The sequence below is a fragment of the Heterocephalus glaber genome, unplaced genomic scaffold (genome assembly GCF_053883595.1).
Source record: "Heterocephalus glaber isolate CG9 unplaced genomic scaffold, H.glaber_assembly_v1.0 deba00001538, whole genome shotgun sequence".
NCBI classification, from domain to species: Eukaryota; Metazoa; Chordata; class Mammalia; order Rodentia; family Bathyergidae; genus Heterocephalus; species Heterocephalus glaber.
In genome coordinates this window covers 38,502,569-38,526,129 of record NW_028258333.1, presented here as the reverse complement: position 1 = coordinate 38,526,129, position 23,561 = coordinate 38,502,569, and the positions used below count along the sequence as shown (strand labels likewise).

The 23,561-nt window shown below is 36.2% G+C and overlaps 1 protein-coding gene across 7 annotated transcripts in view; it reads left to right on the top strand.

Moving 5' to 3' along the window:
• Mier3 (MIER family member 3) overlaps positions 1–23,561 on the top strand; it is a 32,577-nt gene that overhangs the window by 5,062 nt on the left and 3,954 nt on the right. Inside the window, exons 2-12 of one of the 7 annotated variants that reach the window (XM_087189410.1) lie at positions 2,073–2,301; positions 3,418–3,460; positions 7,887–8,021; positions 9,411–9,531; positions 10,502–10,587; positions 10,763–10,835; positions 12,786–12,937; positions 17,356–17,437; positions 19,538–19,632; positions 23,119–23,246; positions 23,330–23,472. In XM_087189410.1, coding sequence (XP_087045536.1) covers positions 7,896–8,021; positions 9,411–9,531; positions 10,502–10,587; positions 10,763–10,835; positions 12,786–12,937; positions 17,356–17,437; positions 19,538–19,632; positions 23,119–23,246; positions 23,330–23,472 — 1,006 coding nt within the window. In that variant the 5' untranslated portion in view covers positions 2,073–2,301; positions 3,418–3,460; positions 7,887–7,895. The remainder of the gene's footprint in view (positions 1–2,072; positions 2,302–3,417; positions 3,461–7,886; positions 8,022–9,410; positions 9,532–10,501; positions 10,588–10,762; positions 10,836–12,785; positions 12,938–17,355; positions 17,438–19,537; positions 19,633–23,118; positions 23,247–23,329; positions 23,473–23,561) is intronic. The other 6 variants (XM_087189411.1, XM_087189413.1, XM_004848505.3 and 3 more) reach the window with 6 other exon arrangements.

Here is a 23,561-nt window from a genome sequence, read left to right as displayed (position 1 = left end):
CATCTTTTCAAAGTTGGCAGGATTGAATGTAGTTTAACTTTTTAAACCTAAAGTCAATATAAATTCAAATGAACTGTATTTTAAACCTGTATTTGTACTAGGTTTGTAGAGGGAGGTCTCCATAGCATGTCACTGTGAAAAACTGTAGGCTTACACTTACCTATAAATTAATCAGCTCAGAATAACAAAAGCTTTCAGAGTAATATTGAATACTAATCCTTTGAGTTCTCACACCTCTTTTATTTTAAGAGAGCAAAGCATGTGTTTATGTAACTTCTGCTTACTATCTTTCTGAGGCAGGATTGGTGTATTATGTTTCTTCCCTTCATGTAAATACATAGGGAAACAGAAGGCAGGTTCTTCAGGGCCTAGACTCCAGGCTTGCTCCGGAGACCTGAGATTTTCAAAATACATTCATTCATTTAGCCAATTAACCAGCATGATTGTAGTTAGATTTATTCACTTAGAAAAGTATCTCCTGTAAAAGTCAAATAGAGTCAGGAATATAAAGCTAAAATTGCTATGAAATACTCAAGTGGTGTAGAAGTCTTTTGCCTGTCGCTCTTTTCAAGGGGATAATAAAATGTTGCCTGTTGAGAAAAGATGCCCAAGAGTCTCATGCCCTTCCTTGCTTGTCTTTATCTAGGGAGTCCCTTTCTATTTCTAAGAGGGAGTAGCTTAGACTGAGAATTACAGTCCAGCTGACATTATTGCTAAGCCAAGGTCTGTAGTACATCCTAGGATTGCAAAAATGAACAATTTGACAATGTTCTTGAACTCCAGGAACTTAGAGTTGAATGTGGGGTGACAAGTGGGAACAAGATTTTTTTTTTTGTACCATACCTGGAATTGAACTCAGGACCTTGTGCTTGTGAGGCAGGCATGGTGCCACTGAGCTAAATCCCCAGCCCAGGAACAAGATTTTTAACATGAAATACAACTATGAAAGAGGGGAAGCACTGAGAGATATGGGAGAAAAGTGTGTGTGTGTGTGTGTGTGTGTGTGTGTGTGTGTGTGTGTGTATTTTGGGAAAGATAATTTAACCTGGTGTGCAAGTTCAGGGAAAGCTTAGCAAAGATAATGCTTCTTTCCTGTAGTTTAAAAAGTGTCCTCACCTTTGCACTGCTGCAACCCCAGCAGCATCACGCCTGCAAATCTCAGGACAACCCTAGGAGGTGCAATCATCTAGCCACACAGTTCCTGGATTCCTGACCTGCAGAAGTCAAGATGCAGGCCACCCCCACACACCTACTCCTCAACAGGCTTGAATCCAGGATGTGACCTTGAACATTCTCCAGCACTGACACTGCTGTGGGCATGGGACAGGAAGTCCTAGGTGGTCTCATAGTACATCTTCCTTGATAATATGTTTGTCATTAAAGGTGAAGAGACAGTCTAGTTACAACATGATATAAGAAAATGTTTGATAGAAATGCCTGGAGGACTGCATTTTAGCCATGCAAATAGCTGTTTGTCAGTAAAATAGAAACTAAATTTCATTTACTCTGTTAACTACTGCATGAGTGTGAATGATCTGGTAGAGGTGTTTATAGGCTGGTAAAGTTTTATTTTTCAGACTAGGTTTTATTCTTCCAGAGATTGCATCAATACCTGCTTTAGTCTGTGTTAGCAAGTTTCAAAAGGAAATTGAGCTGGGTGTTGGTGGCACACACCTGTGGTCCGTGCTACTTGGGAGGCTGAGATGGGAAGCTCACTTGAGCCAACAAGGTTGAGATCAATCTGGAGCGACAGACCTTGTCTTGAAAAAAAAGGATATTAAAACAAGGAAAATGAAGGCCAGGGATTTAGCTCTGTGGTTCTGCCGCCTGCTGTGCAAGTGCAAGGACCCAAGTTCGATCCCTGGTACCAAAAAAAAAAAAGAAGAAAAAAGAAAATGAGGAAGATACAAAAAAATATGAAAAGTTAATTGAGCTGTTCATTTTATCTAGTAAATGATGGTGATTAAATCTTTGTTTTATCATATATATCATTGAATTTGTATATTCAGAATTATAGGCTTTTAAATGTTTCAACTTCTCTGTATGTATGTGTACATTTTTTTGTTTGTTAGCAAAATACAAGAGATCTTTAAATTCAAGAGAAGACTCAGTCACTGTGTCTCCATTCAGAGGGTTAATCTTTTCCTGTCATTGAGCAGTGGACCAAAGGAGCTGTTTCTACAAGTGACTAGCTGCCCTCTTCTGCTGACCTATAGTGGATGAGGTCTCTATGCTTTGTTGATGTTTAATGAGACATGGAAAAGAATTTTCAAAAAATAGCAAGAGACACAAATATAAAGAGTAAGGATCAATAAAGTTTTAGAAGTTTTATATTTTGATTATTTCTATACAGTATAAAATATTTGTTATATTAATCTTTTACTGTTGGAACAGTAATTTAGATATTGGTATGTGTTAACAGTCCTAGGGACATGATGTTAATATTCATTTTCAAAAATTATGAGTGAATTTTCATGCTCACAGCAAATAAATTTGATTGATTCTTGACTATAAATATGCCCTGTATTTTAGTGTTTGCAGATTTTTAGTATATCCTATAGTATGGAAAATAAGAGAAGTACAAAATCAGTTTTCTCATAGTAGCTGTTAGGGTGGGTAGTGTGTAGATTATATGACTATATTTTAGTTATTAAACATACTAACATACAGTGAAGTCATATTTTTGCTTTATTTTTTCATGTTACTGCTTTTTGAGAGCTTTTCATAGTCCTAAATATAGATTTAGAACTTTTGAGACATTTTTATCATTCTTTTATTAATATAGATTCCCTCAATGTTTAAAATTTTGAAAAAATTTCAGAAAAGCAAAATTACAAAGTTTAAAAACAAATCTCCTTTTTTTTCCAAATTTTTTTTTTTTTTTTTTTTTTTTGGCACCGGGGATCGAACTCTGGTCCTTGTGCTTGCGCAGCAGGCGGCGAAGCCACTGAGCTAAATCCCCGCCCCCAAATCTCCTTTTTTTACCACTTAGACTTTAGGTGCTTTTTTTTTTTTTTTTTGTACCAGTGATCGAACTCAGATCCTTGAACCTGCAAGGCAGGTGGCGGTGGAACCACTGAGCTAAATCCCCAGCCCTTTAGGTGCTTTTAAAAAAATACATATATACTGTTTTGCAAGGTATCAGCCATGTTGTAGTGGTTACTAAAATTGATTTGCACCTCACATAATTTCATTTAACCTATCCAGCAATGTCTTCAGGTATATTAGATGAGTATTGGCACTATTTCCTTGGCTCAGAGACCTTATTGATTGTTGGAGGTACCATTGATTTAGAAATAGCATAGATGAACATGTGGTGGAACAGTACTATGTTGGTAATGGAGTGCATCCTAATTTCTGATATGTGAGAGTTTGCATCATAGGATCAAGGAAATAATAGTATTTTCCTTTTTACAGATAAAAGAAATGGAGGTGAGAAGGGTTAGGTGATTTGCCCAAGGTAATGGTTAGCAATTAGTGTGTCCTCTGCCTCTAAATCTACTCTTCCTAATGTAGACCCTTTGTCTTGCAAAGCAGTTTATTTATAAATTTGACTAGGATGAACTGTGTCCCTTAAAATTAAATAGGTTCAACAAAATGCCCAAGAAAAAGACAAGAAAATCCCTTTACCCAGGTGGCTGAGGAGGGTTTAGATCAAACTTCTAAGTTAATGTAGCTACATAGAGCTTCAGACATCTTGAAGTTTACTAATTTAATTTTTTTTCTTTTGGTACTGGGGATCAAACTTGGGACCTTGCGCATACAAGGGAGGTGGCAGAACCACTGAGCTAAATACCTGGCCTACTAATTTAATTTTTAAAAAATTGTTTTTATGCCTCCAAGGACTGAGAGCATTATAAATAGGCTCCAGTAGAAAACTTATTTGTAAGGTGCTTCAGAAACTAGGCTCACCTTTTTCAGTTTTGCTTTGAAAGTTTTAGTACCAATAATTTTGTGTTTTGGCCCTAACCTCTATGGGGGATATATAGTATCCTTTGAATTTAGTAATAAGGGTTCCACTAAGACTGTCACTATCTCCTTCAACAGATGATCATGCTTGTCTCTCTATAGAGAAAGTTGGAGTTTTTATGAGTGACTTACCAGGAATCTCCCATTCCCCTCCTTCCAACTTAACTTTTATATACTTTCCCTTCAATCCCAGAATTATCTGCCACATTACAGGCTAGCTTTTAGATTTCCAATACTTTGCCATCAGTTTCTTCTTTTACTTAAAAAAATCTCATCATAGAACCCCACTTTCATATTTCCCATATTTGAAAGATTATCCTTTTTCCCTGTGTTGCTCTTAGTCATTCATTCTTTGATAGCCATGTTTCAGAGACGTATTTGTGTTTTCTCCCCTCCCATTCACTCTTTAGCTTGGCTTCTTCAGCCTCACTTACTGTAAGATCATCAATACTTCCTGAGTGCCAAATGCTAAGAATTCTTGTCACTTTATCTCACTTAAGTTTTCTTTGATATTTGACTCAAGTGCTCATTCCTGGTTTTTCTACACTTCCCTTTCCTTAGCTCACATAATCCTGCTTTCTTCTAGTTCTACTTCTGTTCTCAGATGATATCTTCTCTTATATATAGGCCTTTTTTTTCTTTGCCTACATTTTAATTGATAATACTCTCCTTGGTTTTAGCCATCTTTTCACTCTGCCTTTTCTGAGTGCTAATAGTAAAGCCTGCTGCTTCATCTTTCTGCTTCAGCTTTCATCTTAAACTCATCATTCATTTATGAGTTTATTTTGTGTTTCTTTCTTACAATGGTGCTATACTTACGTAACTTCTCAGGCCAGAAATCTCATTATTTTGTTTAGATTCCTGTGTTGATTTCATTCCGTCCGTCAAGCTAAGAAACTTTTCCGTTAATAATACACAAGCAATTTTCTTGTAGTTCCCTTAGAATGTTATGTAAGTCATGTTTAAAATTTTGTAACCATGTTGTTGCCTATAGGGTAATATGTCTGAAAGTTCTAATAAAAAATATACCCCCTTTTTCCTCTTTGCCGTCTCTGTGGGTGAGCTCATCAACTCCTGTGGCTTTAAATACCATCTAGATGCTAATGAATGCCAGATTTATATCTTTAACCCAGCCGGATTCTCTGAGCTCCAGGCTGCTGGCCAACTTGACTTTTCTGCTAGGGTGTCTTATGGTTCTCTCAAACTTAATTTGTGTCCTCTGCAGAACTCTTAATTTTTTTCCTTTGAGAACTTTCTTTAGTCTTTACTATCTCACTAAAAGTTATCACCTTCGAGTCAATTGCTCAGACAGAAATCTGCAGAGCTGTCCTTCCCTCTCACAACTGGTAACCAATTTGATTCTACCCTAGAGTGGAATATCTCATCCATTCACTTCTCTCCATGTCTGTATCACTGTCCTGAGCCAGCAAAAGGCTCCTTAAGTGGTCTCCCTATCTCTCCACATGCCTCCTTACCAGCTTTTCTTCATGCAGCTGCCTAGTAATAATTTAAAAAGAAATTATGTCATGCCATTTCCTTCTCAAAATTTGCCAATGGCTTCCCATTGCCCTGGGAATAAAGTTTGAGTTTTTTTTCCTGGCCATGAGGCCCTCTGGAGTCTGTTTCTGCCTCTTTTGCCTTTCTTCTCTTGAGCCATTCTTCTTCCTACTCAATGTACTTTGCCACTCAGCTTAGTGGGAAACCACTTTCAGGTTCATTGTGTCTTCTCCTTTGCTTGGAATACTGCTACAGGACTAGCTGTGTCTCAGTTCATTCTGAACTAAAGATCATGTCATGTCTTTCCCTCCTATCCTATGAAAGTGGTCTCCCAGTGTTACTCTATATCTCTGAGTCCTTTGTCTTTCCTTTGCACTCACTATATTTGTGTATTGTCAGTACCTCCCAGACTATAAGCTGTAGAAGGGCAAAGCCTGTGTTTTTTATTAGCAACTAGTTATCATGGTCTCTTGTACATATCAGTGCTCATTTATTGTCACTGATGTGGGACCGCACACCCTTGGGGCACAGCCCTTATCTGTTACAGTTCTCTTCTTCAAAACTTAGCTCATTTCTCACCTTCTATATGTATCTTCCTATTTCATACCATTTATCCTGGGTTGTAGGTTTCCTATTTCTGTACTCAAAAATTCATAGCCCCAATTCCAGAATGGTCATTGCAGCCACTATATTGTGTTATGATTATTTACTTGTCACTTTCTCTCATTAGTACTAAATTCCTTGAGAGCAGAGATTTTTTGTAAATTCCAATATCCATAGCCAGTAATCTTCAGAAAAGTACTGAGAAGTCAATAAATGATAGAAATGTGGGCCATCATAATAATAAATGAAGTAAGTGCAGAATAAGTACAAATTGTCATCTTAGCTTGGGTGGGATTCTATTGCGAGGTTTTGGAAAAATGTCAACAGATGGTTGGCAAAGGCTGTAACCCCATCAACTCTTATAGTATAACCAGTATCAATCAAAGGGAATAGGTCGTTGTAGAGAGAATATAAATTGAATTCTGGTCAATGTTGGGGGATTCTTTGATTTGGGAAAAGATAATCCATGGAGGTTTCCCCTTAATGCAAGTAAACTGTCTTTCCTACTGTCCAACTCATTTTGTGCTGACTCTTTAAGTTCCTAAAGCTATTTTTAAAAAAACTTTAATCCCAAACTGAAAGAATTTTGTGAGTGACATGATTGTTACAGTCATTAGACTACTGTTTCTACAAATTTATGAATTAGCGTTCCACCGTTTGGCTCATTCTGAGTTCATTTACCATGCTTCTATCTCCAGTTAGGCACAGTGATATATAAGAGTTCCATACCTGCAAAGGTGGAGGCTAGATTTTTTAGGTACTCGCAGAGTCTGAATGACCTGTGGGCCCTGGTGGGCACTCAGAAGCTCTCTCAGAGTTATCGATGGCTTCTCTCAGCTCATTTTGTACACTCTACGTTAGTATTTACATGATTTTTGCTTCTTAAATTTAGGTGTTTTGTCTTAAAGGATAAACTGAACCAGTAAACAAGCTTTAAAAACCTCTCTATTGTTGACAAAAACATCTTAAAGTAGTTAGCAAATTAACTGGTTTATGAATATATTGTTTTGAAGCTATTTATTTGTTAATTATAAATAGTTGTATTCACTTTAGTAATCAGTTAAAATCTATTTAAAAGGAAACGTAGCATGTGTATTCAGATAGATTAGTGGGATGAAACAGTGGCTGGGTGTCACTGTATGTCATGTCAGAGGTGCTACTACCAGAAACGCAGCAGCACTAGAGCAGAATGTGTGATTTTTATCAGAGCAGTGCTGTTAATAAGAGAACTTGGGAGCCCGGGACTTGAACGCAGAGCTAAGTTTTAGTTTTCTCATATGTAAGGATAAAGTAATACATAAAATTATTATGGAAAGAAAAAATAAAACTGGCATAAAATCTGTGTAATAGTTAAGAATGTAAAAGGATGACTATACTGCTGTTAGTAAATGCTTCCTCTCAGCCAAGGTTTCCTATTGGTATCTTCTAACATGAAGAATAAGCAAAGTGGTTAACTGTTTCTTAACTGCAAGAAAACAAGCTACAAATTTCATGAAGTTAGTAATTGACTGATTAATTGGAATATTTTAGGGCAAATCATTATACAAATGTGAAAGCTAAATAAAGGATCTTCACCAGAGCAGATATCTGGAGAATTTTTAAAATTATATTATTAGGCTTTTGTTAGTATATTACATATAATTTTAGGAATTTGGATCTATTTTCTGACAATAATACAAAAAGAAAAACTAAAACTTGGCTTTGATTGATACTGCTGTTTTAATCATGTGATTTATGAACTTATGGGTACTGCAGTTTACCTAAAGTTCATTCTTATGATAGCTGCTGAATTCATGTTTGTGCCTTGGCTTGACTAGGAAGGAAACATGCCTCTAGAAGATTTGTTGGCATTCTATGGCTATGAATCTACAATTCCAGCAGTTACAAATTCTAGTGCAAATAGTTCCCCGAGTGAACTTGCAGATGAACTACCAGATATGACACTAGACAAAGTAAGTACCTGAATTTAAAAGAAGAATTTGGGATCCATTATCATTGACAATTTTTATTATAGTTTCTTTTATTTAAAGTTTTTTATAATCCTAAAATGTAAACTTGCTGCCGACCCATTGCTTTTACCATTTCCATGACTAGTTTAACCATTGTTTGGCATGAATCATACTGTTTATTTAAGAATAGTAGTGACTTCTTAATATTTTGCATGCCTGATATTCTGTATTTTTTCTTTGTAAACATATGTATCTAAATTTAGATGTTTGCCTTAACTTCTTTTGATCTGTAAACATGTATGGTTGATGAATAAATACCCCTGAAGCCTTCAAGGCAAGCTGACTTAGGTGTGGAATGGTTCTGTTTTCATGCTTCTGGGAAGGAGAGTGGCCACAGCAGTCAAGGCCACTATGACCAGTCTCTAGTGTACACTGTGGCTTGACCCACTGTGCTGAGGAAAACCTATACAGCCTGGGCTCTGCTGGCATATCCCAGGAAAGCTCTCCTTGCCTTTCATGTCTCAGACGGAGAGGAATCCACATGTTAGAACCTCTTCCTGTGAGTTACGTTGTTCCCACACTTTAGTAAATGTGACATTGATATACCACAGACCTTAAATTAATCTCCATTATCATTCAGTACTGAGTGCATACTACCAGGCATAAAATTGATGGCATTAATATAAAAAGTAATTCAATCTTGCTTCTTTTAAAACTATTACCTGTCAGAGCTGTACATTGGTTTGACTTTTTTATTTTGTTGGCAGGGCGCCAGGGATTTAGCTCAGTGGTGCCGCCGCCTGCCTCACAAGCACAAGGTCCCGAGTTCAATCCCTGGTACCAAAAAAAAAAAAAATTTGTTGGCAGAAAGTGAATATAATTTAACCACTTAGAAGTCACATTTTTTTTTTTTAAGTCACACGTTTTTGTTTGTGTTTGTTCCTCTGGGGGATGGAGTCTCACTGTGTTGACTAGACTGGCCGTGAACCTCCTAGGTGCTGGTGATTCTCCTGTCTAAGCCTTCCCCAGAAGGTAGAATTATAGGCATGCACCACCAGTGTTCCGCTAGAAGTTAGACTACTTTTGTAAACTCACAGAAATTAGCTTCAGCTTCAAATAAATTCTCTGTACACATTAAATTCTCTGTGCGCAAATTAGGTAAATTGTTGTAAGTGGATAATTGTATTTGTGTTATTCTTACTTAACAGTATGATATTAGATATATAAATATTAAATGCTATTATATATGTACATGAAATATAGAAATTTAGATTTTTCTGTTCAAAACAAAGATGTCAACTAGTTCTTAATTATATATTATAAAAATACAGCCACTTTTCTAAATGCGATGTACTCATTTCTAACTCAAGCACTGCTTTCTTATTCTTCTAGGAAGAAATAGCAAAAGACCTATTATCAGGCGATGATGAGGAAACTCAGTCTTCTGCAGATGATCTGACACCATCTGTGACTTCTCATGAAACTTCTGATTTCTTCCCTAGGCCTTTACGATGTAAGAAGCCTAACCATTACTAATTACTAATAGCAGTGATAACTATAGCTTGAATACACATTATTGTAGTCAGTAGTTTATTTTAGAATATTCTTAATGCTCTACATAGTTTAAATAAAATACTATTATATCTGAACAAGATTAAAACCTTTTCATTTGGATAAAGGTGAACTAATATGCTGTTTAAAATGAAGCATTCACTTAGTTTTGCAAGTCACATATTTTCTTTCGCAAGGCACATCTGTTGCTGTGGTAACTCATCTTGGTACAACCATGAAATTGTATAGACTTTCCTTGGGTTTCTGTTAAAAGGCCCTTGCTCCTCTGGTTTTTTTTGTTTTTTGTTTTGTGGTACTAGGGATGGAACTCGGGTCCTTGCGCTTGCGCAGCAGGCAGCAAAACCACTGAGCTAAATCCCTGGCCTGCTCTTCTGGTTTTGAAAACTTATCAGTGCTTCTTAAAAAGTATTTTTACTTTTGCTGATTCATTTTTTTTCCTTTTAGCTCTTGGTATTACCCCTTAGTGTTCATCAATAACATTTAAAAGAGTTTGGACTGGAACAAGTGTTTATATACAATCTCACTTGTTTTTTTTAGGTGATTTATGGTAGGAAAAACTTAATTTAACAAATTACATGCTTATGAGTGTGTACACAGAAAGCAACTTTGATGTACTTAATGCTGTTTCTTTCATAACTCCAGTCCTTTGCTTTCTTTTTAAGATGGTCACAGTGGCTTTCTCTTACCTCTCAAAGTAGAGACACACTAACGATAAGGATACCATATAATTTACTAGAGTTTTCAGTGTCTTCTTGTTTTGACTGGTGTCATTGTGAAAATACTGCAGGTTTAGTGTACTTGTTTATGGTGATCTAATTTATTCAACAAGTTTTTATAAAATACACTATAACAGGCTTTCTCCCAAGTCCTGCAAAATTCAGCAATAAAAATTTTTTATATTTTCTTTTAAGCAAATACTACATATGATGGTGATAAGGAATCGGAGGTTGAAGATGTTGAAACAGACAGTGGTAACTCACCCGAAGATTTAAGGAAGGTAAGTTGAATTGCCTTCATAAACTAGTAAACCATTTAGACTAAAGTCCCTTTAAAAAATATTTCTGGGGCCAGAGATTTAGCTCAGTGGTGCTGCTGCCTGCCTCCCAAGCGCAAGGTCCTGAGTTTGATCGCCAGTACCAATATGTTGTTTTTACTTCTGAATTTTCTTGCAGGAAATAATGATTGGTTTACAGTATCAGGCAGAGATTCCCCCTTATCTTGGAGAGTATGATGGTTGTGAGAAAGGTAAGAAAAGCTTTTGATTGTGATACTGTTTAGTATCACACTGTGTTTATTTAAATATCTGATTATATACCTTGGCCATATAAAGATAGATTTGGGATCAGAGGAGCTTTCAAAGTCAGCATATTTAGACCTGACTTAAGAAAAGTGTATCAAAAGTAACCATAAGACTGAGAGCCCCTCCCACATACCCAGTGCTTCCCAGCCAGTGTTCAAACAGTGAAAACACTCCTACGGGACCACACCTGAGCTTGCATCCTGCTTTGGTAGAAATGGATAGGTCTCCTCACCTGAGGTAGGGAGGATATTACAGATACAATCTTGTGGAAAGAAAATCTTAAATAGAAAGGAGACTGGGAGACATTCTCTTGCCCCAGTCCTAAAAGAACCAGAGGTGGAATGTAAAGATTCTCCTGCTTTTGCTATACACCCCTACTTACGTACAGTGTTTTCCCTCACATTTTTGGTAGATTTGAAATGTAGTTCTGAAAGTATGGAGGAGATGAAGTGGTAGAAAATAAAAATACTAGCCTGCTTTCCTAGCTGATCTTGGGAACCAAATAGATTTGGAGTATTTCTGTGGGCATCTAGTCTTCTCTAATGAGTTAATTCAGCCCTGTGAAGTCACAAGGGCAAAAGCCACATGGCCAAGTCCTTTTTTCTTGCTTTATACCATGCAAGGTCATCCCTATTTAAAGGAAGAAATAAGTACCTTGGAGCCACTAACTTCTAAACAGCTTTCAAATTGATGGAAGACAGTTGTTCCAGGGGCAGCAAAGAAAGCTGATGATTTGGAGCTGTATCAACCTCTTACCCCGCCCCCCCCCCCCCCAATGCCATATACCCCTGGAGCCAGGTGCCTGCTTAGCCGTCATATATCCTTAAGTCAGACATACAGGAAGTAAAATTTTCTCTTCAAGAGGGAAGATGAACCTTCTCTATCTTCTGAGGAAATTAACCGTAACTATTTTACCTATTTTATTTGTGACCAAAAGGTAAAGAAAGTAGTTCTAGAAACTTCTGTAAAATGTCAGTCTTCATACTTCATAGGCACAGTTCATTTTTAACTTTCCTGCTAACTGGAAATAGTATCTGTTTTATATAGTTGTGAATATAAGTGTATTCTAAATGTATTATGGTCCTGGTATATAGTGAGCTATCAATAAATTGTTTTCATTAGCTGTATTAAGTATTATACATTTGAAGATTAAATTGCACTTGTAGCACTAAGATAAATACTTGGGTCATCATATTACTTTTTTGTACAAAGTAGTCTTTGGGCAAGGTTGGTAGGGTAGATTGATAAATTGTAAACCTTGTTTTAGTGACATTTTGTTCATTAGTACATCAGTCACTAAGAGACTGTAGAATGGTTACTTCTCTTACTGTTTCCCTTTTTTAACAAAAACCTCCCTATGGAGATGTGATTAATCTGTTTCCTCCTTTAAGTAAAAATTCTCTTTATGAGAGGAAATCAGTAAAGGAAAAATATTCCTTTGGTTTCTTGTTATTGTTCATTATTTTGTTATTTATTTTTGTTCATTTATTTTGTTTGTAGTTTTAATCTGGAGATTTCATAGAGCCACTTAGGGAATGCAAGAGAAAATTCCAGTGAGGTTATTAAAAAATTTAACAGGTCATATAAACCTTGCCTTTAGAAAAAGATAAGATGCTAACATGGAGTTTTGCTTTAGACTTTTTTTGAAATAGCCTCTTACTGGGCCATAATCCAGCCACTGAAACAGCACCTTCCTCTGGCTGCTGACAGCGAAAGTTTTTTTAAAAAATCTTTTTTTGCTAGTAAAGGCCCTACTAACCTACAGGCTAATTACTGGTGTCCTAAGAGTTGGATACTTATCCCAAATGATAGCCTATTGAAGCAGAAGAATGGTTTGTGTACATTTTTTAATGCGTTCACTGTTACAGATGAGCTAATGGAATTTTTTGTATTAGTTTATGAAAGTGAAGACCAGTTACTTTGGCGTCCTGACGTGATTTTGGAGAGCAAAGTTAAGGAGTACCTTGTTGAGACATCATTAAGAACTGGAAATGAAAAAGCAATGGATAAGATTTCTGCAGGAACACACACGAGGGACAATGAACAGGTACACTCACTCGTGTTGGAACAGTGGCTATCATTTCTTACATTTGATTCAGCTGTTTCTTACATGAGAATTGGGTGTCTCTTTTTCTGATAGATATTTTCTATTTTAATTTTCAAAATACTGGTCCTCCTAAAAAGTAATTCTGAGACTTCGAGGTAATCACCTTATATACAATAGTTTCGTGTCTTATTTTATATATATATATATACATGTATCTTACCATTTTAGATCCTTTTAATCATTTAATCTTAGTTATCTCATTCTTGATGACTATACAAGGTGTGATCAAACTATATGGTGAATATTTGAATTAAAAAACTTACTACAGTAAAAGACACCTTTTCATTAATCCTCCTTTAATTATTCCCCCTCATTTCAAAGACATTTGTCACGTTATTATTGTCACTTTCTGAAGCAGTGCTGGATGGCTTCTTTTGTGAGTGTTTATGAGATGTGATTAAAGCTGTTGCTGAGTGCCATCTGTTACAGCTTGTATCTAGATGTACCTCCAAAGCCTCATGCATTCATAGGTGGGGCTTTTTGGACCTAGCTGGATCTACAGTGTGTGATGTTGGGATTAAGGGTGCCCCACACTGGGTGTGGGTGGCACCACCCAAAAGGCGGGTAGCCTAGAAGGGATAAAAGGGACAGGAAGAAGGCAGGTCTTCTGCTGCTTCTGCTCTTTGCTGCTCCTGCTCTTTGCTGCTCCTTGCTACTCCTTCTTCGCTGTTTTGCTGTCTTCTGCCTGCCAAGAAGTTTTTCCTCTGATGCCCCTCTGCCATGCCACCCTGCCTTAGAGACAGCCAACTATGAACTGAAACTTCTATGAACTGTAAGCTGAAATAAAACTTTCCTCCTTTAACTTTGGGTGTCAAGTATTTTGTCTCAGCAACGAGAAAAGTGACTAAGACAGATTTTGGTAACAGGAGTGGAGAGTCTCATACATTCATTTCTGAAGGGTCTGGACACCATTTTCATTCTATCTCGGGTTTGTTGTAGTTTGCCATTGAGTTTAATAACAGGGCAGGGTAATTCTAGGAGGCACCCTAAGGGATTTCTTGCACTCCAGATACATTCTTTGTTCATCCACTGTGAAGTCATAGTCCAATTTTCCTTTGATAGTGTGGGTCAGTCACCTCTGCTAACAGTGTAACTCCCTTTTGACTTGTTTACTCAGAGGCATGAGGAGATCAAAATGACCCTGGGAAAATCTTAGTTTCCATTTCAGTGGTATTAGTGTTGTGCTTCTTGGTACAAGCCTTTCCCCCTCTGGAACTAAGACTTTAACCCAGCAGAGCATAAGGTTGTAGGAACAGGGAGCAAAACTTTTGCTAGTGGATCACTGGGATAATGGTGAGTAGTAGTGTTCCTACTTCCACCCCTTGATTCCTGGGCCTGTGAATCCTGGTTATGGGAGACATCCCATATAGTGGATGCTGATTCAAAGCATATGCAGCCTTTTGAAGAAGTTGCCCCAGCTCTGCAAACACTTGCCATCTAGCTGGTGCTATAACTGTCTTCAAAAGACCATTCCACTTTTCTGTCAGTCCACCTGCTTCTGGATGATGAGGAGCATGGTAAGAGCAGTGAATTCCATGAGCATGAGGCAGTGCTGTATAGAATTCCATGATGGTAGACAAGGCATTCTGTGAGCCCACGGATGATACTTTTGGTAGAAGCATTATGTATCTACTCCTGGTACCAAAATCTGTCTTTTAGTCACTTTTCTCGTTGCTGAGACAAAGTAATCAACACCCAGAGTTAAAGGAGGAAAGTTTTATTTCGGCTTACAGTTCGTAGAAGTTTCAGTTCATAGTTGGCTGGCTCTAAGGCAGGGTGGCATAGCAGAGGGTCATCCCAGCAGAGAAACTGTTCTTGGCAGGCAAAAGACAGCAGTGGAACAAAGAAGCAGCAGCAAGCAGCAGAAACAGCAGCAGATCTGCCTTTTTTCTATCGCTTTTATCCCTTCCAGGCACCCTGCCTTTTGGATAGTGCCACCCAGACCCATTGTGGGGCACCCGTAATACAAGCATCACACACTCTGGGTTTAGCCAGCTCGGAAAAACCCCACCTATGAGCACAAGCTTTGGGGAAATACCTACATGCAAGCCATAACACCATCCAATGGAAAGGCAGGCTCATAAAAACATGATATCTTTTCATCCACCTCATTCAACAGATCTAGCACTAAGGGACTTATAGCTCTTCCCAAAAGTCAAAATGACCATGTAAGGTAAGTGTTTTTAGTTGATTCAAGACATCAAGGAAGCCATGACAGCACAATGAAAGGTACTTACAAAAGAAGACTTCCAGAACTGCTTCAGAGAGTGGCAAGAATGGGAGAAGTGTGTTCAGAGTGTGTGTGTGTGTGTGGGGGGTGTTTTGAGGGGAGTTAATGTCAAAATGTCTTATAATTCATTTTTTAAAAATTAATCACTTGCTGGGGATTTAGCTCAGTGGTTGTGCCGCTTGCCTTGCAAGTGGGAAGTCCTGAGTTCGATCCCTGGTACCAAAAAAAAAAAAAAATTAATCACTTTTTTATTATACCTCATGTGCTATCTTGTACTTTTAGTGTCTTTTATTTAAACATTCTCTTTAGTTGGTCTTTCAGATTTCATGATATTGTTTGAATTATTCTTGAATTTTATCCAGGAGCTGATTAAAAGTTGGTATTATCTTTAGACTGTAAATTTTACTTAGGAGTATTTGCTTAGCCCTGTGTGCCTGTAGATAGAGGCACAAACTCTCCTGGTGACATGTGAGATGAGAAGGTGGGAGTATTGATTCCTAAGGGTTTTTTGAATGCCCTTTGTTTTACTCCTCTGACATCATTTTTCCTCTTTTTGTACCTTTTTAACTCATATACTCAGGCTAGGTGTTCTTGACTGATTAGTACGCAGAAATAAGTAGACTCAAACTTGTATTTCCAAGTAGCATAAGGAAGTCATACTAGCTCAACTTCAAAATAGCTTTTAGCTGCCAAAAAGATATCCCATTGGCATTTTGTACTGATAGTTTGTTAAGTCTATAGATTGATTTGGGAAGAATTTATACCATTAAGACATTAATCTTTTCACTCCAGGAACATTCTCTCACTCCATTTATTTGACTTTTTTTAATCATTCAAATATTTTTGATTTTCTTTGAACATCAGGTCTATCACACTAGCTAAATTCTTCATTGTATTTTACGTGTGTGTGCATGTATTTAATGCTGTTGTAAGCAAGATCTCTATTATAATTCTATGTTGTTGATAGAGAAATCAAAAATTTTAAAAAATTTACTGTATCTTAAGCTAGTGAAACTTTTTTTGATTTTTCAGTTGTTTCTCTTTGGTTTTCTAGTATTTTTAAATTAATAATTATTTTAATTAATTGGCAAGTCATAATTATATACATTCATGGGGTGGTTTTCTAGTTTCAAAGTCAATATTAAATTATACTTTTTTTCTTCCCTTCATGTCATTTTCTTTCTTATTCCTGTTATATCTTCATGCATTAGCCATACCTCTCAGAGACATTCGGTAGTAGTAGTGATTTGGGACCTCCTTTTGATGGAAGTAATACATGTAAGGTTTTAGCATGAAGAATAATAATTCCCTTCTCTTACCATGGACACTACTATAGTAAATCAGTATCTATTTTTAACTATTACTGTTTTGTTTTTTATTAATAATGAGTATTCATTTAATGAATACATTTAATGAATACAGCTGTTGAGATGATCATTTCTAAATGTAATCTATTGATGTATTAAGAGGTTTTTCTAATACTGAGCCACCCTCACCTTTTTGACACTTAAGAATGTTGATTATTAGGCTGGGGATGTAGCTCAGTGGTTCCACCTCCTGCCTTGCAAGCACAAGGTCCCAAGTTCCGATTCCTGGTACCCCAAAAAAAGAATGTTGATTATTATTTAGCTTTCGACTGAACTTTGTCTGCTGTTGTAATTCCAAACAGATTTATAGGAAGAAAGTCTAACTGACATAACTGAGCCCATTATAAACCCTAGTCACTGATGTTTCAGCTCTTTTATTCCAGGCTTGCTACTTTTCTCTTTTATTAAGGACAGGGAGGAAATGACTTGAAGAGACAGGTACACAATTCTAATTCTTCCTAATTAGAAACAAATCTAAAATAGGGGAATTGTCCAGCAGTTGAGAATAAAAAAAGAATGATTCTTATAGATAACTTCTGAGAAGCAGAGTAAGAATGAATGAATTCATGAGGTACCACTTTTAATTTGCAGGTCAATTATATAGACTCAGTGTCAGAGTGAACATATCTTCAAATGTCAGGAAATTAGTAGCATTTCATGCAGTGTTTGTCAAGTCTCTTACAATATGCTTATTTCTTAAAATACTTTTAGATATGAAGTATTGGTAATTTTTATTGAATTTTTTCCCCCTTCTCTCCTAGGCATTATATGAGCTTCTCAAGTCTAACCATAATATAAAGGAAGCAATTGAAAGGTACTGCTGCAATGGAAAGGCATCTCAAGGTCAGAAACACTTGGATTTGAGAGGGAGATGACAGGATGTCACTTGGGATCAGAATAAACAAAGTATTGTGAGGGACAGAGCAATTCTTTAATACTTTCATAAAAATCTGTTCATCTTCCTAGTAAACAATTTTTTTTCTTGCCCTCTATGTTTAGACATACCAGAAATTGTTCAAATATAAATTAGTTGCCCCTTACCTCCACTTTCTTGAAGAAAGTTACAGAACGAAGCAGACCCCACAGATGACAGTATATCCAAAGTAATTAAAAAGAATGATTTTATAGTTTCATTGAAAAAGAATGTTCTATTTTTAAAAAGCAGACAGGAAATGGCATTGAGTGTGAAGATTTTAAAAAATAAACATATACATAATCCATTGATTATAGTGAGAAATACATTTTTAGTAATCATATAACATGATTTTTACAGTGCTAAGATTCTTTTATGCATGTCAAGGAAAATAGTCAACTTTTATTTCAGAATTGTTTGTCATATAAATGGATTGTGTATGACAGCTTTTATAAAGTATATATAGGAGTGAAAATAATTCTTAGCAGTATCCTATCAATGGCTTGGGAAAATACAGAAGCTGAAAGTAGTACATTAAAATTTGTAGGCTGAGATAGTCTGTTGAAATACTTCCTTTTTTAAAGCCGCTGCATTGAAAATATTATTTTAAGAAAGGAAAGAAGGGAATGGAATTAATATGAGAAAATGAAAAAATGGAAACAAAGTTTTTGTAAAGAGAGAGGGATGGAGGGGTTGAAGGGACGGCAGGGGAATGGGGAAAAATAAGAACCAAGAGAGATTATGTAAAGGTACAAATTTCCAATGATGAATGTCATTATATTGTATACCTAAAATGTACCAATAAAACTAATTTTTAAAAAAAAGTAGTATTTTAAGCAGTCAAAAAACTTTGAAAAACTAAATAGTGGTTTTTCTTTTTCTTTTCTTTTTTGGTACTGGGGATAGAACTCGGGTCTTTGTGCTTGCACGGCAGGCGGCGAAACCACTGAGCTAAAGCCCTGGCCCAATACTGGTTTTTCTATATTTCAAATTATTTTTTGCCTTTATTGTAGATTATTGTTAGTCACTTTGAGAATAAGGCTCCCAGTATCACTGAATGAGAGGTTTCAGAAATAAATCTAGTCTTTGTAATGACCTTCCAGGTCTTTTCAACTAGATTTTTAATGGATCAACATTAAGATCTGCTGGGAAATTTAATGAGCTTTAATATTTTGAGAGTATAGACTTTTATTCCTTTTATATTTCCATAGTATAGCAGTCACTAACTTTAAATAAATATGTGTTAATTTAGTTTATGGTTTGTAAAGAATTTATGGTGGTGATGATGTAAGATAAAAGTAAGGCTTTTTTTCATTCCATAAAGAAAATAGCTCTTTTTTTCTCTAATTTAAAAACATTGTACACTCATTGTTGGAAAAAGTTAGAAAATAAGCAGAAATTATTCTAAGAAATCATTAAATTCTTAACCTATAGTGCCAAGGAAAAAATTGTTTACTTTTTTTATTCTATGGAATCCACCAAAAAAATGTGTGTGGACTTCAGGAAAAGAAGAACTTGTATAAATAATTTAATACTAGATGTATTGAGACATTATGAGATTAATACAAGTTACCTTCTGCCTCTATAATTACAAGAGATGCTCAGAGTGGTGGTCATTAGCTTTCAGAGACTGCTGCTTGGGTAACCTTGGTCATTGAGATTGCTGCATATGCATTTTCAATTTTTTCTCTCAGGGCCAGGAGTGTAGTGGGTTTTCTGAGATACGTGATATCCTCCGGGGTCCCCCATACGAGGGTAACAGCATCTGTTTAAAAATCATCATACTGTTTTTCTTGTCCTTAAGTGTATGTACATTTTTTTGGTGGGACTCTGTATTTTAGTAGTATGCATACTTTTGGTAATCTTACTTCACATACTGAACTTGTGTATAGTATATGTTTATATTTATGTGCATGTGTACATGTGAGAGTTGTTAAGAGTGAGTTTATGGCCTTCTACAGGGAAAATAAGCTAGTGATTCACATAAAAGAGTTTTGAGGGCAATTAATTTCATTAAAAAATTTTTTTAGAAGGAATGACTGCATGGACAGAAGAAGAATGCCGAAGTTTTGAACACGCACTTGTGCTTTATGGGAAAGATTTTCATCTTATACAGAAAAATAAGGTAAGTTACATAAATTAGTACTGAAAAATTACTTACGAATTACAGTGAATAAACAACTAATTTAAAAGTTATTTGAATAAGAAAAAAAGCAACAATTTGTAAATGTTACCTGCCATTAACATTTCTTTTTTTTGGTACCGGGGATTGGACTCGGGACCTTGCACTTGCGAGGCAGGCGCCAGAACCACTGAGCTAAATCCCCGGCACACCATTAACATTTCTGATACTCCTCTAAACAGGATAGGAATTTGCTCATTCCATAGCCTGCTCATGGGATGGTAGAATATTCACATGTGTTTTGAAAGAAACAGTCACAATATTTTACTCAAAAAAAAAAATGGATTCAGTATACTTTCTAGGATTTCTTAATCTTTCATGATTTTTGATTCCTTCCAAACTATTCAGAGGTTTGTGGCCTCAAACATTTTTCTAGTCAGCAGTGAGAACTACAGTTGCTGAAAAAAGAAACATTGCTAGTTAAAGCAATGTGTGTGTGTGTGTGTGTGTGTGTGTGTGTATGTGTGTATACACTATATATATATTCTAACTATCAAATGCTGGGGAGCATGTGGAACAAGAAAACTCATTCATTGCTGGTGGCAGTACAAAATGGTGAAACCATTTGTGGAAGATGGGTAGTTTTTTATAAGCCAATCATAATTTTACTAAATGGTCTAGCAGTCTGCTCCTTGGTATATACCCAAATAGGTTGAAAACTGACGTCCATACAAAAACCTGCACACAGATATTTAGAGTAGCTTTAATCATAATTTCCAAAACTTGAAAGGAACTAATAAGAGTTGAATGGATAAATAAGCCGTGGCACATCTAGATAGTGGAATTGCTATTTAGCACTAAAAAAGAATGAGCTGTCAAACCATGAAAAAAATGAGGAATCAAGTGAAGAAGCTAATCTGAAAATGTTACATACTGCAAAATTTCAACAATATGACATTGTGAAGAAGGCAACACTACAAAGGTACTGTAAATAGATCACTAGTTGCTAGAGGTTAGGCAGAAGGAATGGATAAGGAGGGGCAGTATAAGGGATTTTAAGGGAGTTTAAGGTATTCAGTATTATACTGTAGTACGTACAGGTTGCCAAAATCCAACCTTAATGTAATGGACTTTGGGTGGCAGTGATCTATCAATGTAGGTTCATCAGTTTTAATAACTGCTCTGGTATGGGATATTGATAGTGGGGGAAACTGCATGTATGGGAGCAGGCAATACATAATAATTATACTCTTCTGCTCTGTTTTGGTGTGAACTTAAAACTACTCCATATTAAAGTTATAAAGCCTATCTAGATTCATTTTTTTGCATATAGATGTCCAGAGACTCCTTCTTCCTTCAAATTGCCTTACTCCTTGGCCAAAGATCAGTTGAATGTATTTGTGTAGGTATATTTCTGGGCTCCTTCTCCTGTCCTATTAATCTGTTTTTTCCCTAATAACATATTGTCCTGATTACTGTGCTTTATAGTAAATTCTTGAAATTAGTTATGTCAGTCTTTTGACTTTTCCTTCCAATATTGGATTTGCTGTCCTACGTTTTTTGCCTTTCTGTATAGAATTAGTTTGCCATTATCCACAAAATAACTTGGACTTTTTATTGGAATTGAGCTGAATGTACAAATCAAGTAAGGAAGCAATGACATTTTGACATTAATCAGCCTTTCCATCCATGAAAATAGACTTATCTCTCCATTTAATTCTTCTATTTCTTTAATAGTTTAGTAGTTTTCTTCATATAGATCTTGCCTCTATTTTGTTATACTTATATACAAGTATTTCATTTTGGGGGATGCTAATATAGGTAGAATTATATTTTTTATTTTACATTTCAGTTCATTACTAGTATGTAGCAATTGACTTTATGCATTAATCTTGAATCCTGGAGCCTTGCTATCATTGTTTATTAGTTCCAGGAGTTGTTGAGTCTTTGGGATCTCCAATGTGTAGATTATTATGTCATTTGTGAATGGGAAAGTTTTTTTTTCTTAATAGTCTGTGTACGTTTTCTTTTTCTTGTCTTATTGCATTAACTACACCTTCCTTTATGATATTGAAAATGTCATGCTTTTATGTGTAATAAAATCTAAAGTTTTCTCAGAGATGGATGAAGTATTTAATGTGGTGAATAACATTTTAAAAAAAGTCTGAGTTGCCCCTTCAAAATAAAGCCATCAGGCTGGGGGTTTAGCTCAGTGGCAATGAACCTGCCTTGTAAGCGCAAGGTCCTGAGTTCAATCCCCAGTACAAAAATAAAGAAAGAAAGCCAGCCAGCCATCAGTTCTGCGGTGATGTGAAGTTACTCTGTCCATTTACCCCAGTGACAGTGACATCTTCTACTCACCAGACACTGTAGGCACTGGGGACACAGCAGTGAGGTAGACAGCCTGCACTCCCTGTGGTGACTCACTGTTGAATCAGATCCATGGCCTGGAGCTCTTAGATTAAAAACTTGAACCTTTATTAGTGATCTGACATCACAGTTCTCTCAGGCTCAGGATAGAATTCTAAAACTTCTTTATTGAATACTGATTAAGTGGGAAAGAAGTAAAGATAAAGAATTTTGCCCATATGTCTGAACTCATGCCTGTGGCTACACATAACAGAGCAGCTCTAGTTTGGATGTGGAGCCAAGTTCATGAGGTTAACCATTACTGTTATTACCAAAATCTTTTTGAGCTAAGAACCAAATGTTGGAGGGAAAAAGCCATCTTCAGCTAGCAAATCATCTTAAATACAGATGCTATAGGTTGCTGATCCCTTTGCCATAAGGTCATAATCATAGTGGAACTCTTTGATAATTGGCTGTTCTCCTAGAAAAGTGCACTTCATATAATTTTGAGAATTAATAGATCCCAGTGAAAATCACTCATGGACCTGTTACGGTTTGGTTAATCCAAGGCTAAGAATCCCTTCTAGCTGGGCATGGTAGTGCATGCCTGTAATACCAGCCCTGGGGAAGCTGAGATAAGAGGATCACCACAAGTTAGAGGCCAGCCTGAAGTACATAGTGAGATCCTGTCTCAAAAAAAACCAAAACAAAAATAAAGAATCCCTTCTATAGTCAGAATCACAGTGAGAGTTCAATGAAGAAAAATATTTGGAGGATTTCTAGTAAATGTGAGATAATTTCTAGAAACACATTAGTTTTGGGCTGGGGATTTAGGTCAGTGGTTCCGGCGGCTGCCTCGCAAGCTCAAGGTCCTGAGTTCGATCCCTGGTACCAAAAAAAAAAAAAAAAGAAACACATTAGTTTTATAAACTATTGATTTGTTTTTTTTAACCTTGGACTTTTGGAAACTGCCTCATTATCCTGTCAAAATATTTCTTTTAAAAAAGGTGTTCAAAATTTTGTAATTGGGAGAACAGAATAATAAGACCCATGAATTGAAGCTTCAGTGTCATGGAAGAAAATTGCTAAAAAATCAGTTGAGTGTATTGATTTGTGTTTTAAAATTACCTTTGTCATTAGGTGAGAACTAGAACAGTTGCTGAATGTGTAGCATTCTACTATATGTGGAAAAAATCTGAACGTTATGATTACTTTGCTCAACAGACAAGATTTGGAAAGAAACGATATAACCATCACCCTGGAGTTACGTAAGTACTATGGGTTTGACTGCAGTGATTTTTTTTTTTTTAAACCAATGATAGTCATAAAATTATTGGTGTATGTTTTTCAGGGACTATATGGATCGACTGGTAGATGAAACAGAAGCTCTGGGTGGGACAGTAAATTCTTCAGCCTTAACTTCTAACAGGACTGAGCCTATTCCTGATCAACAGCTGAACATTCTTAATTCATTCACTGCCAGTGACTTGACAGGTATACTGAAAATCTTTTTGTGTTGTTTAATAAAGCATGGTGTAAAATTGTGTCTAATTTGTTTTACATCTCTAAGACCATTACTTAAC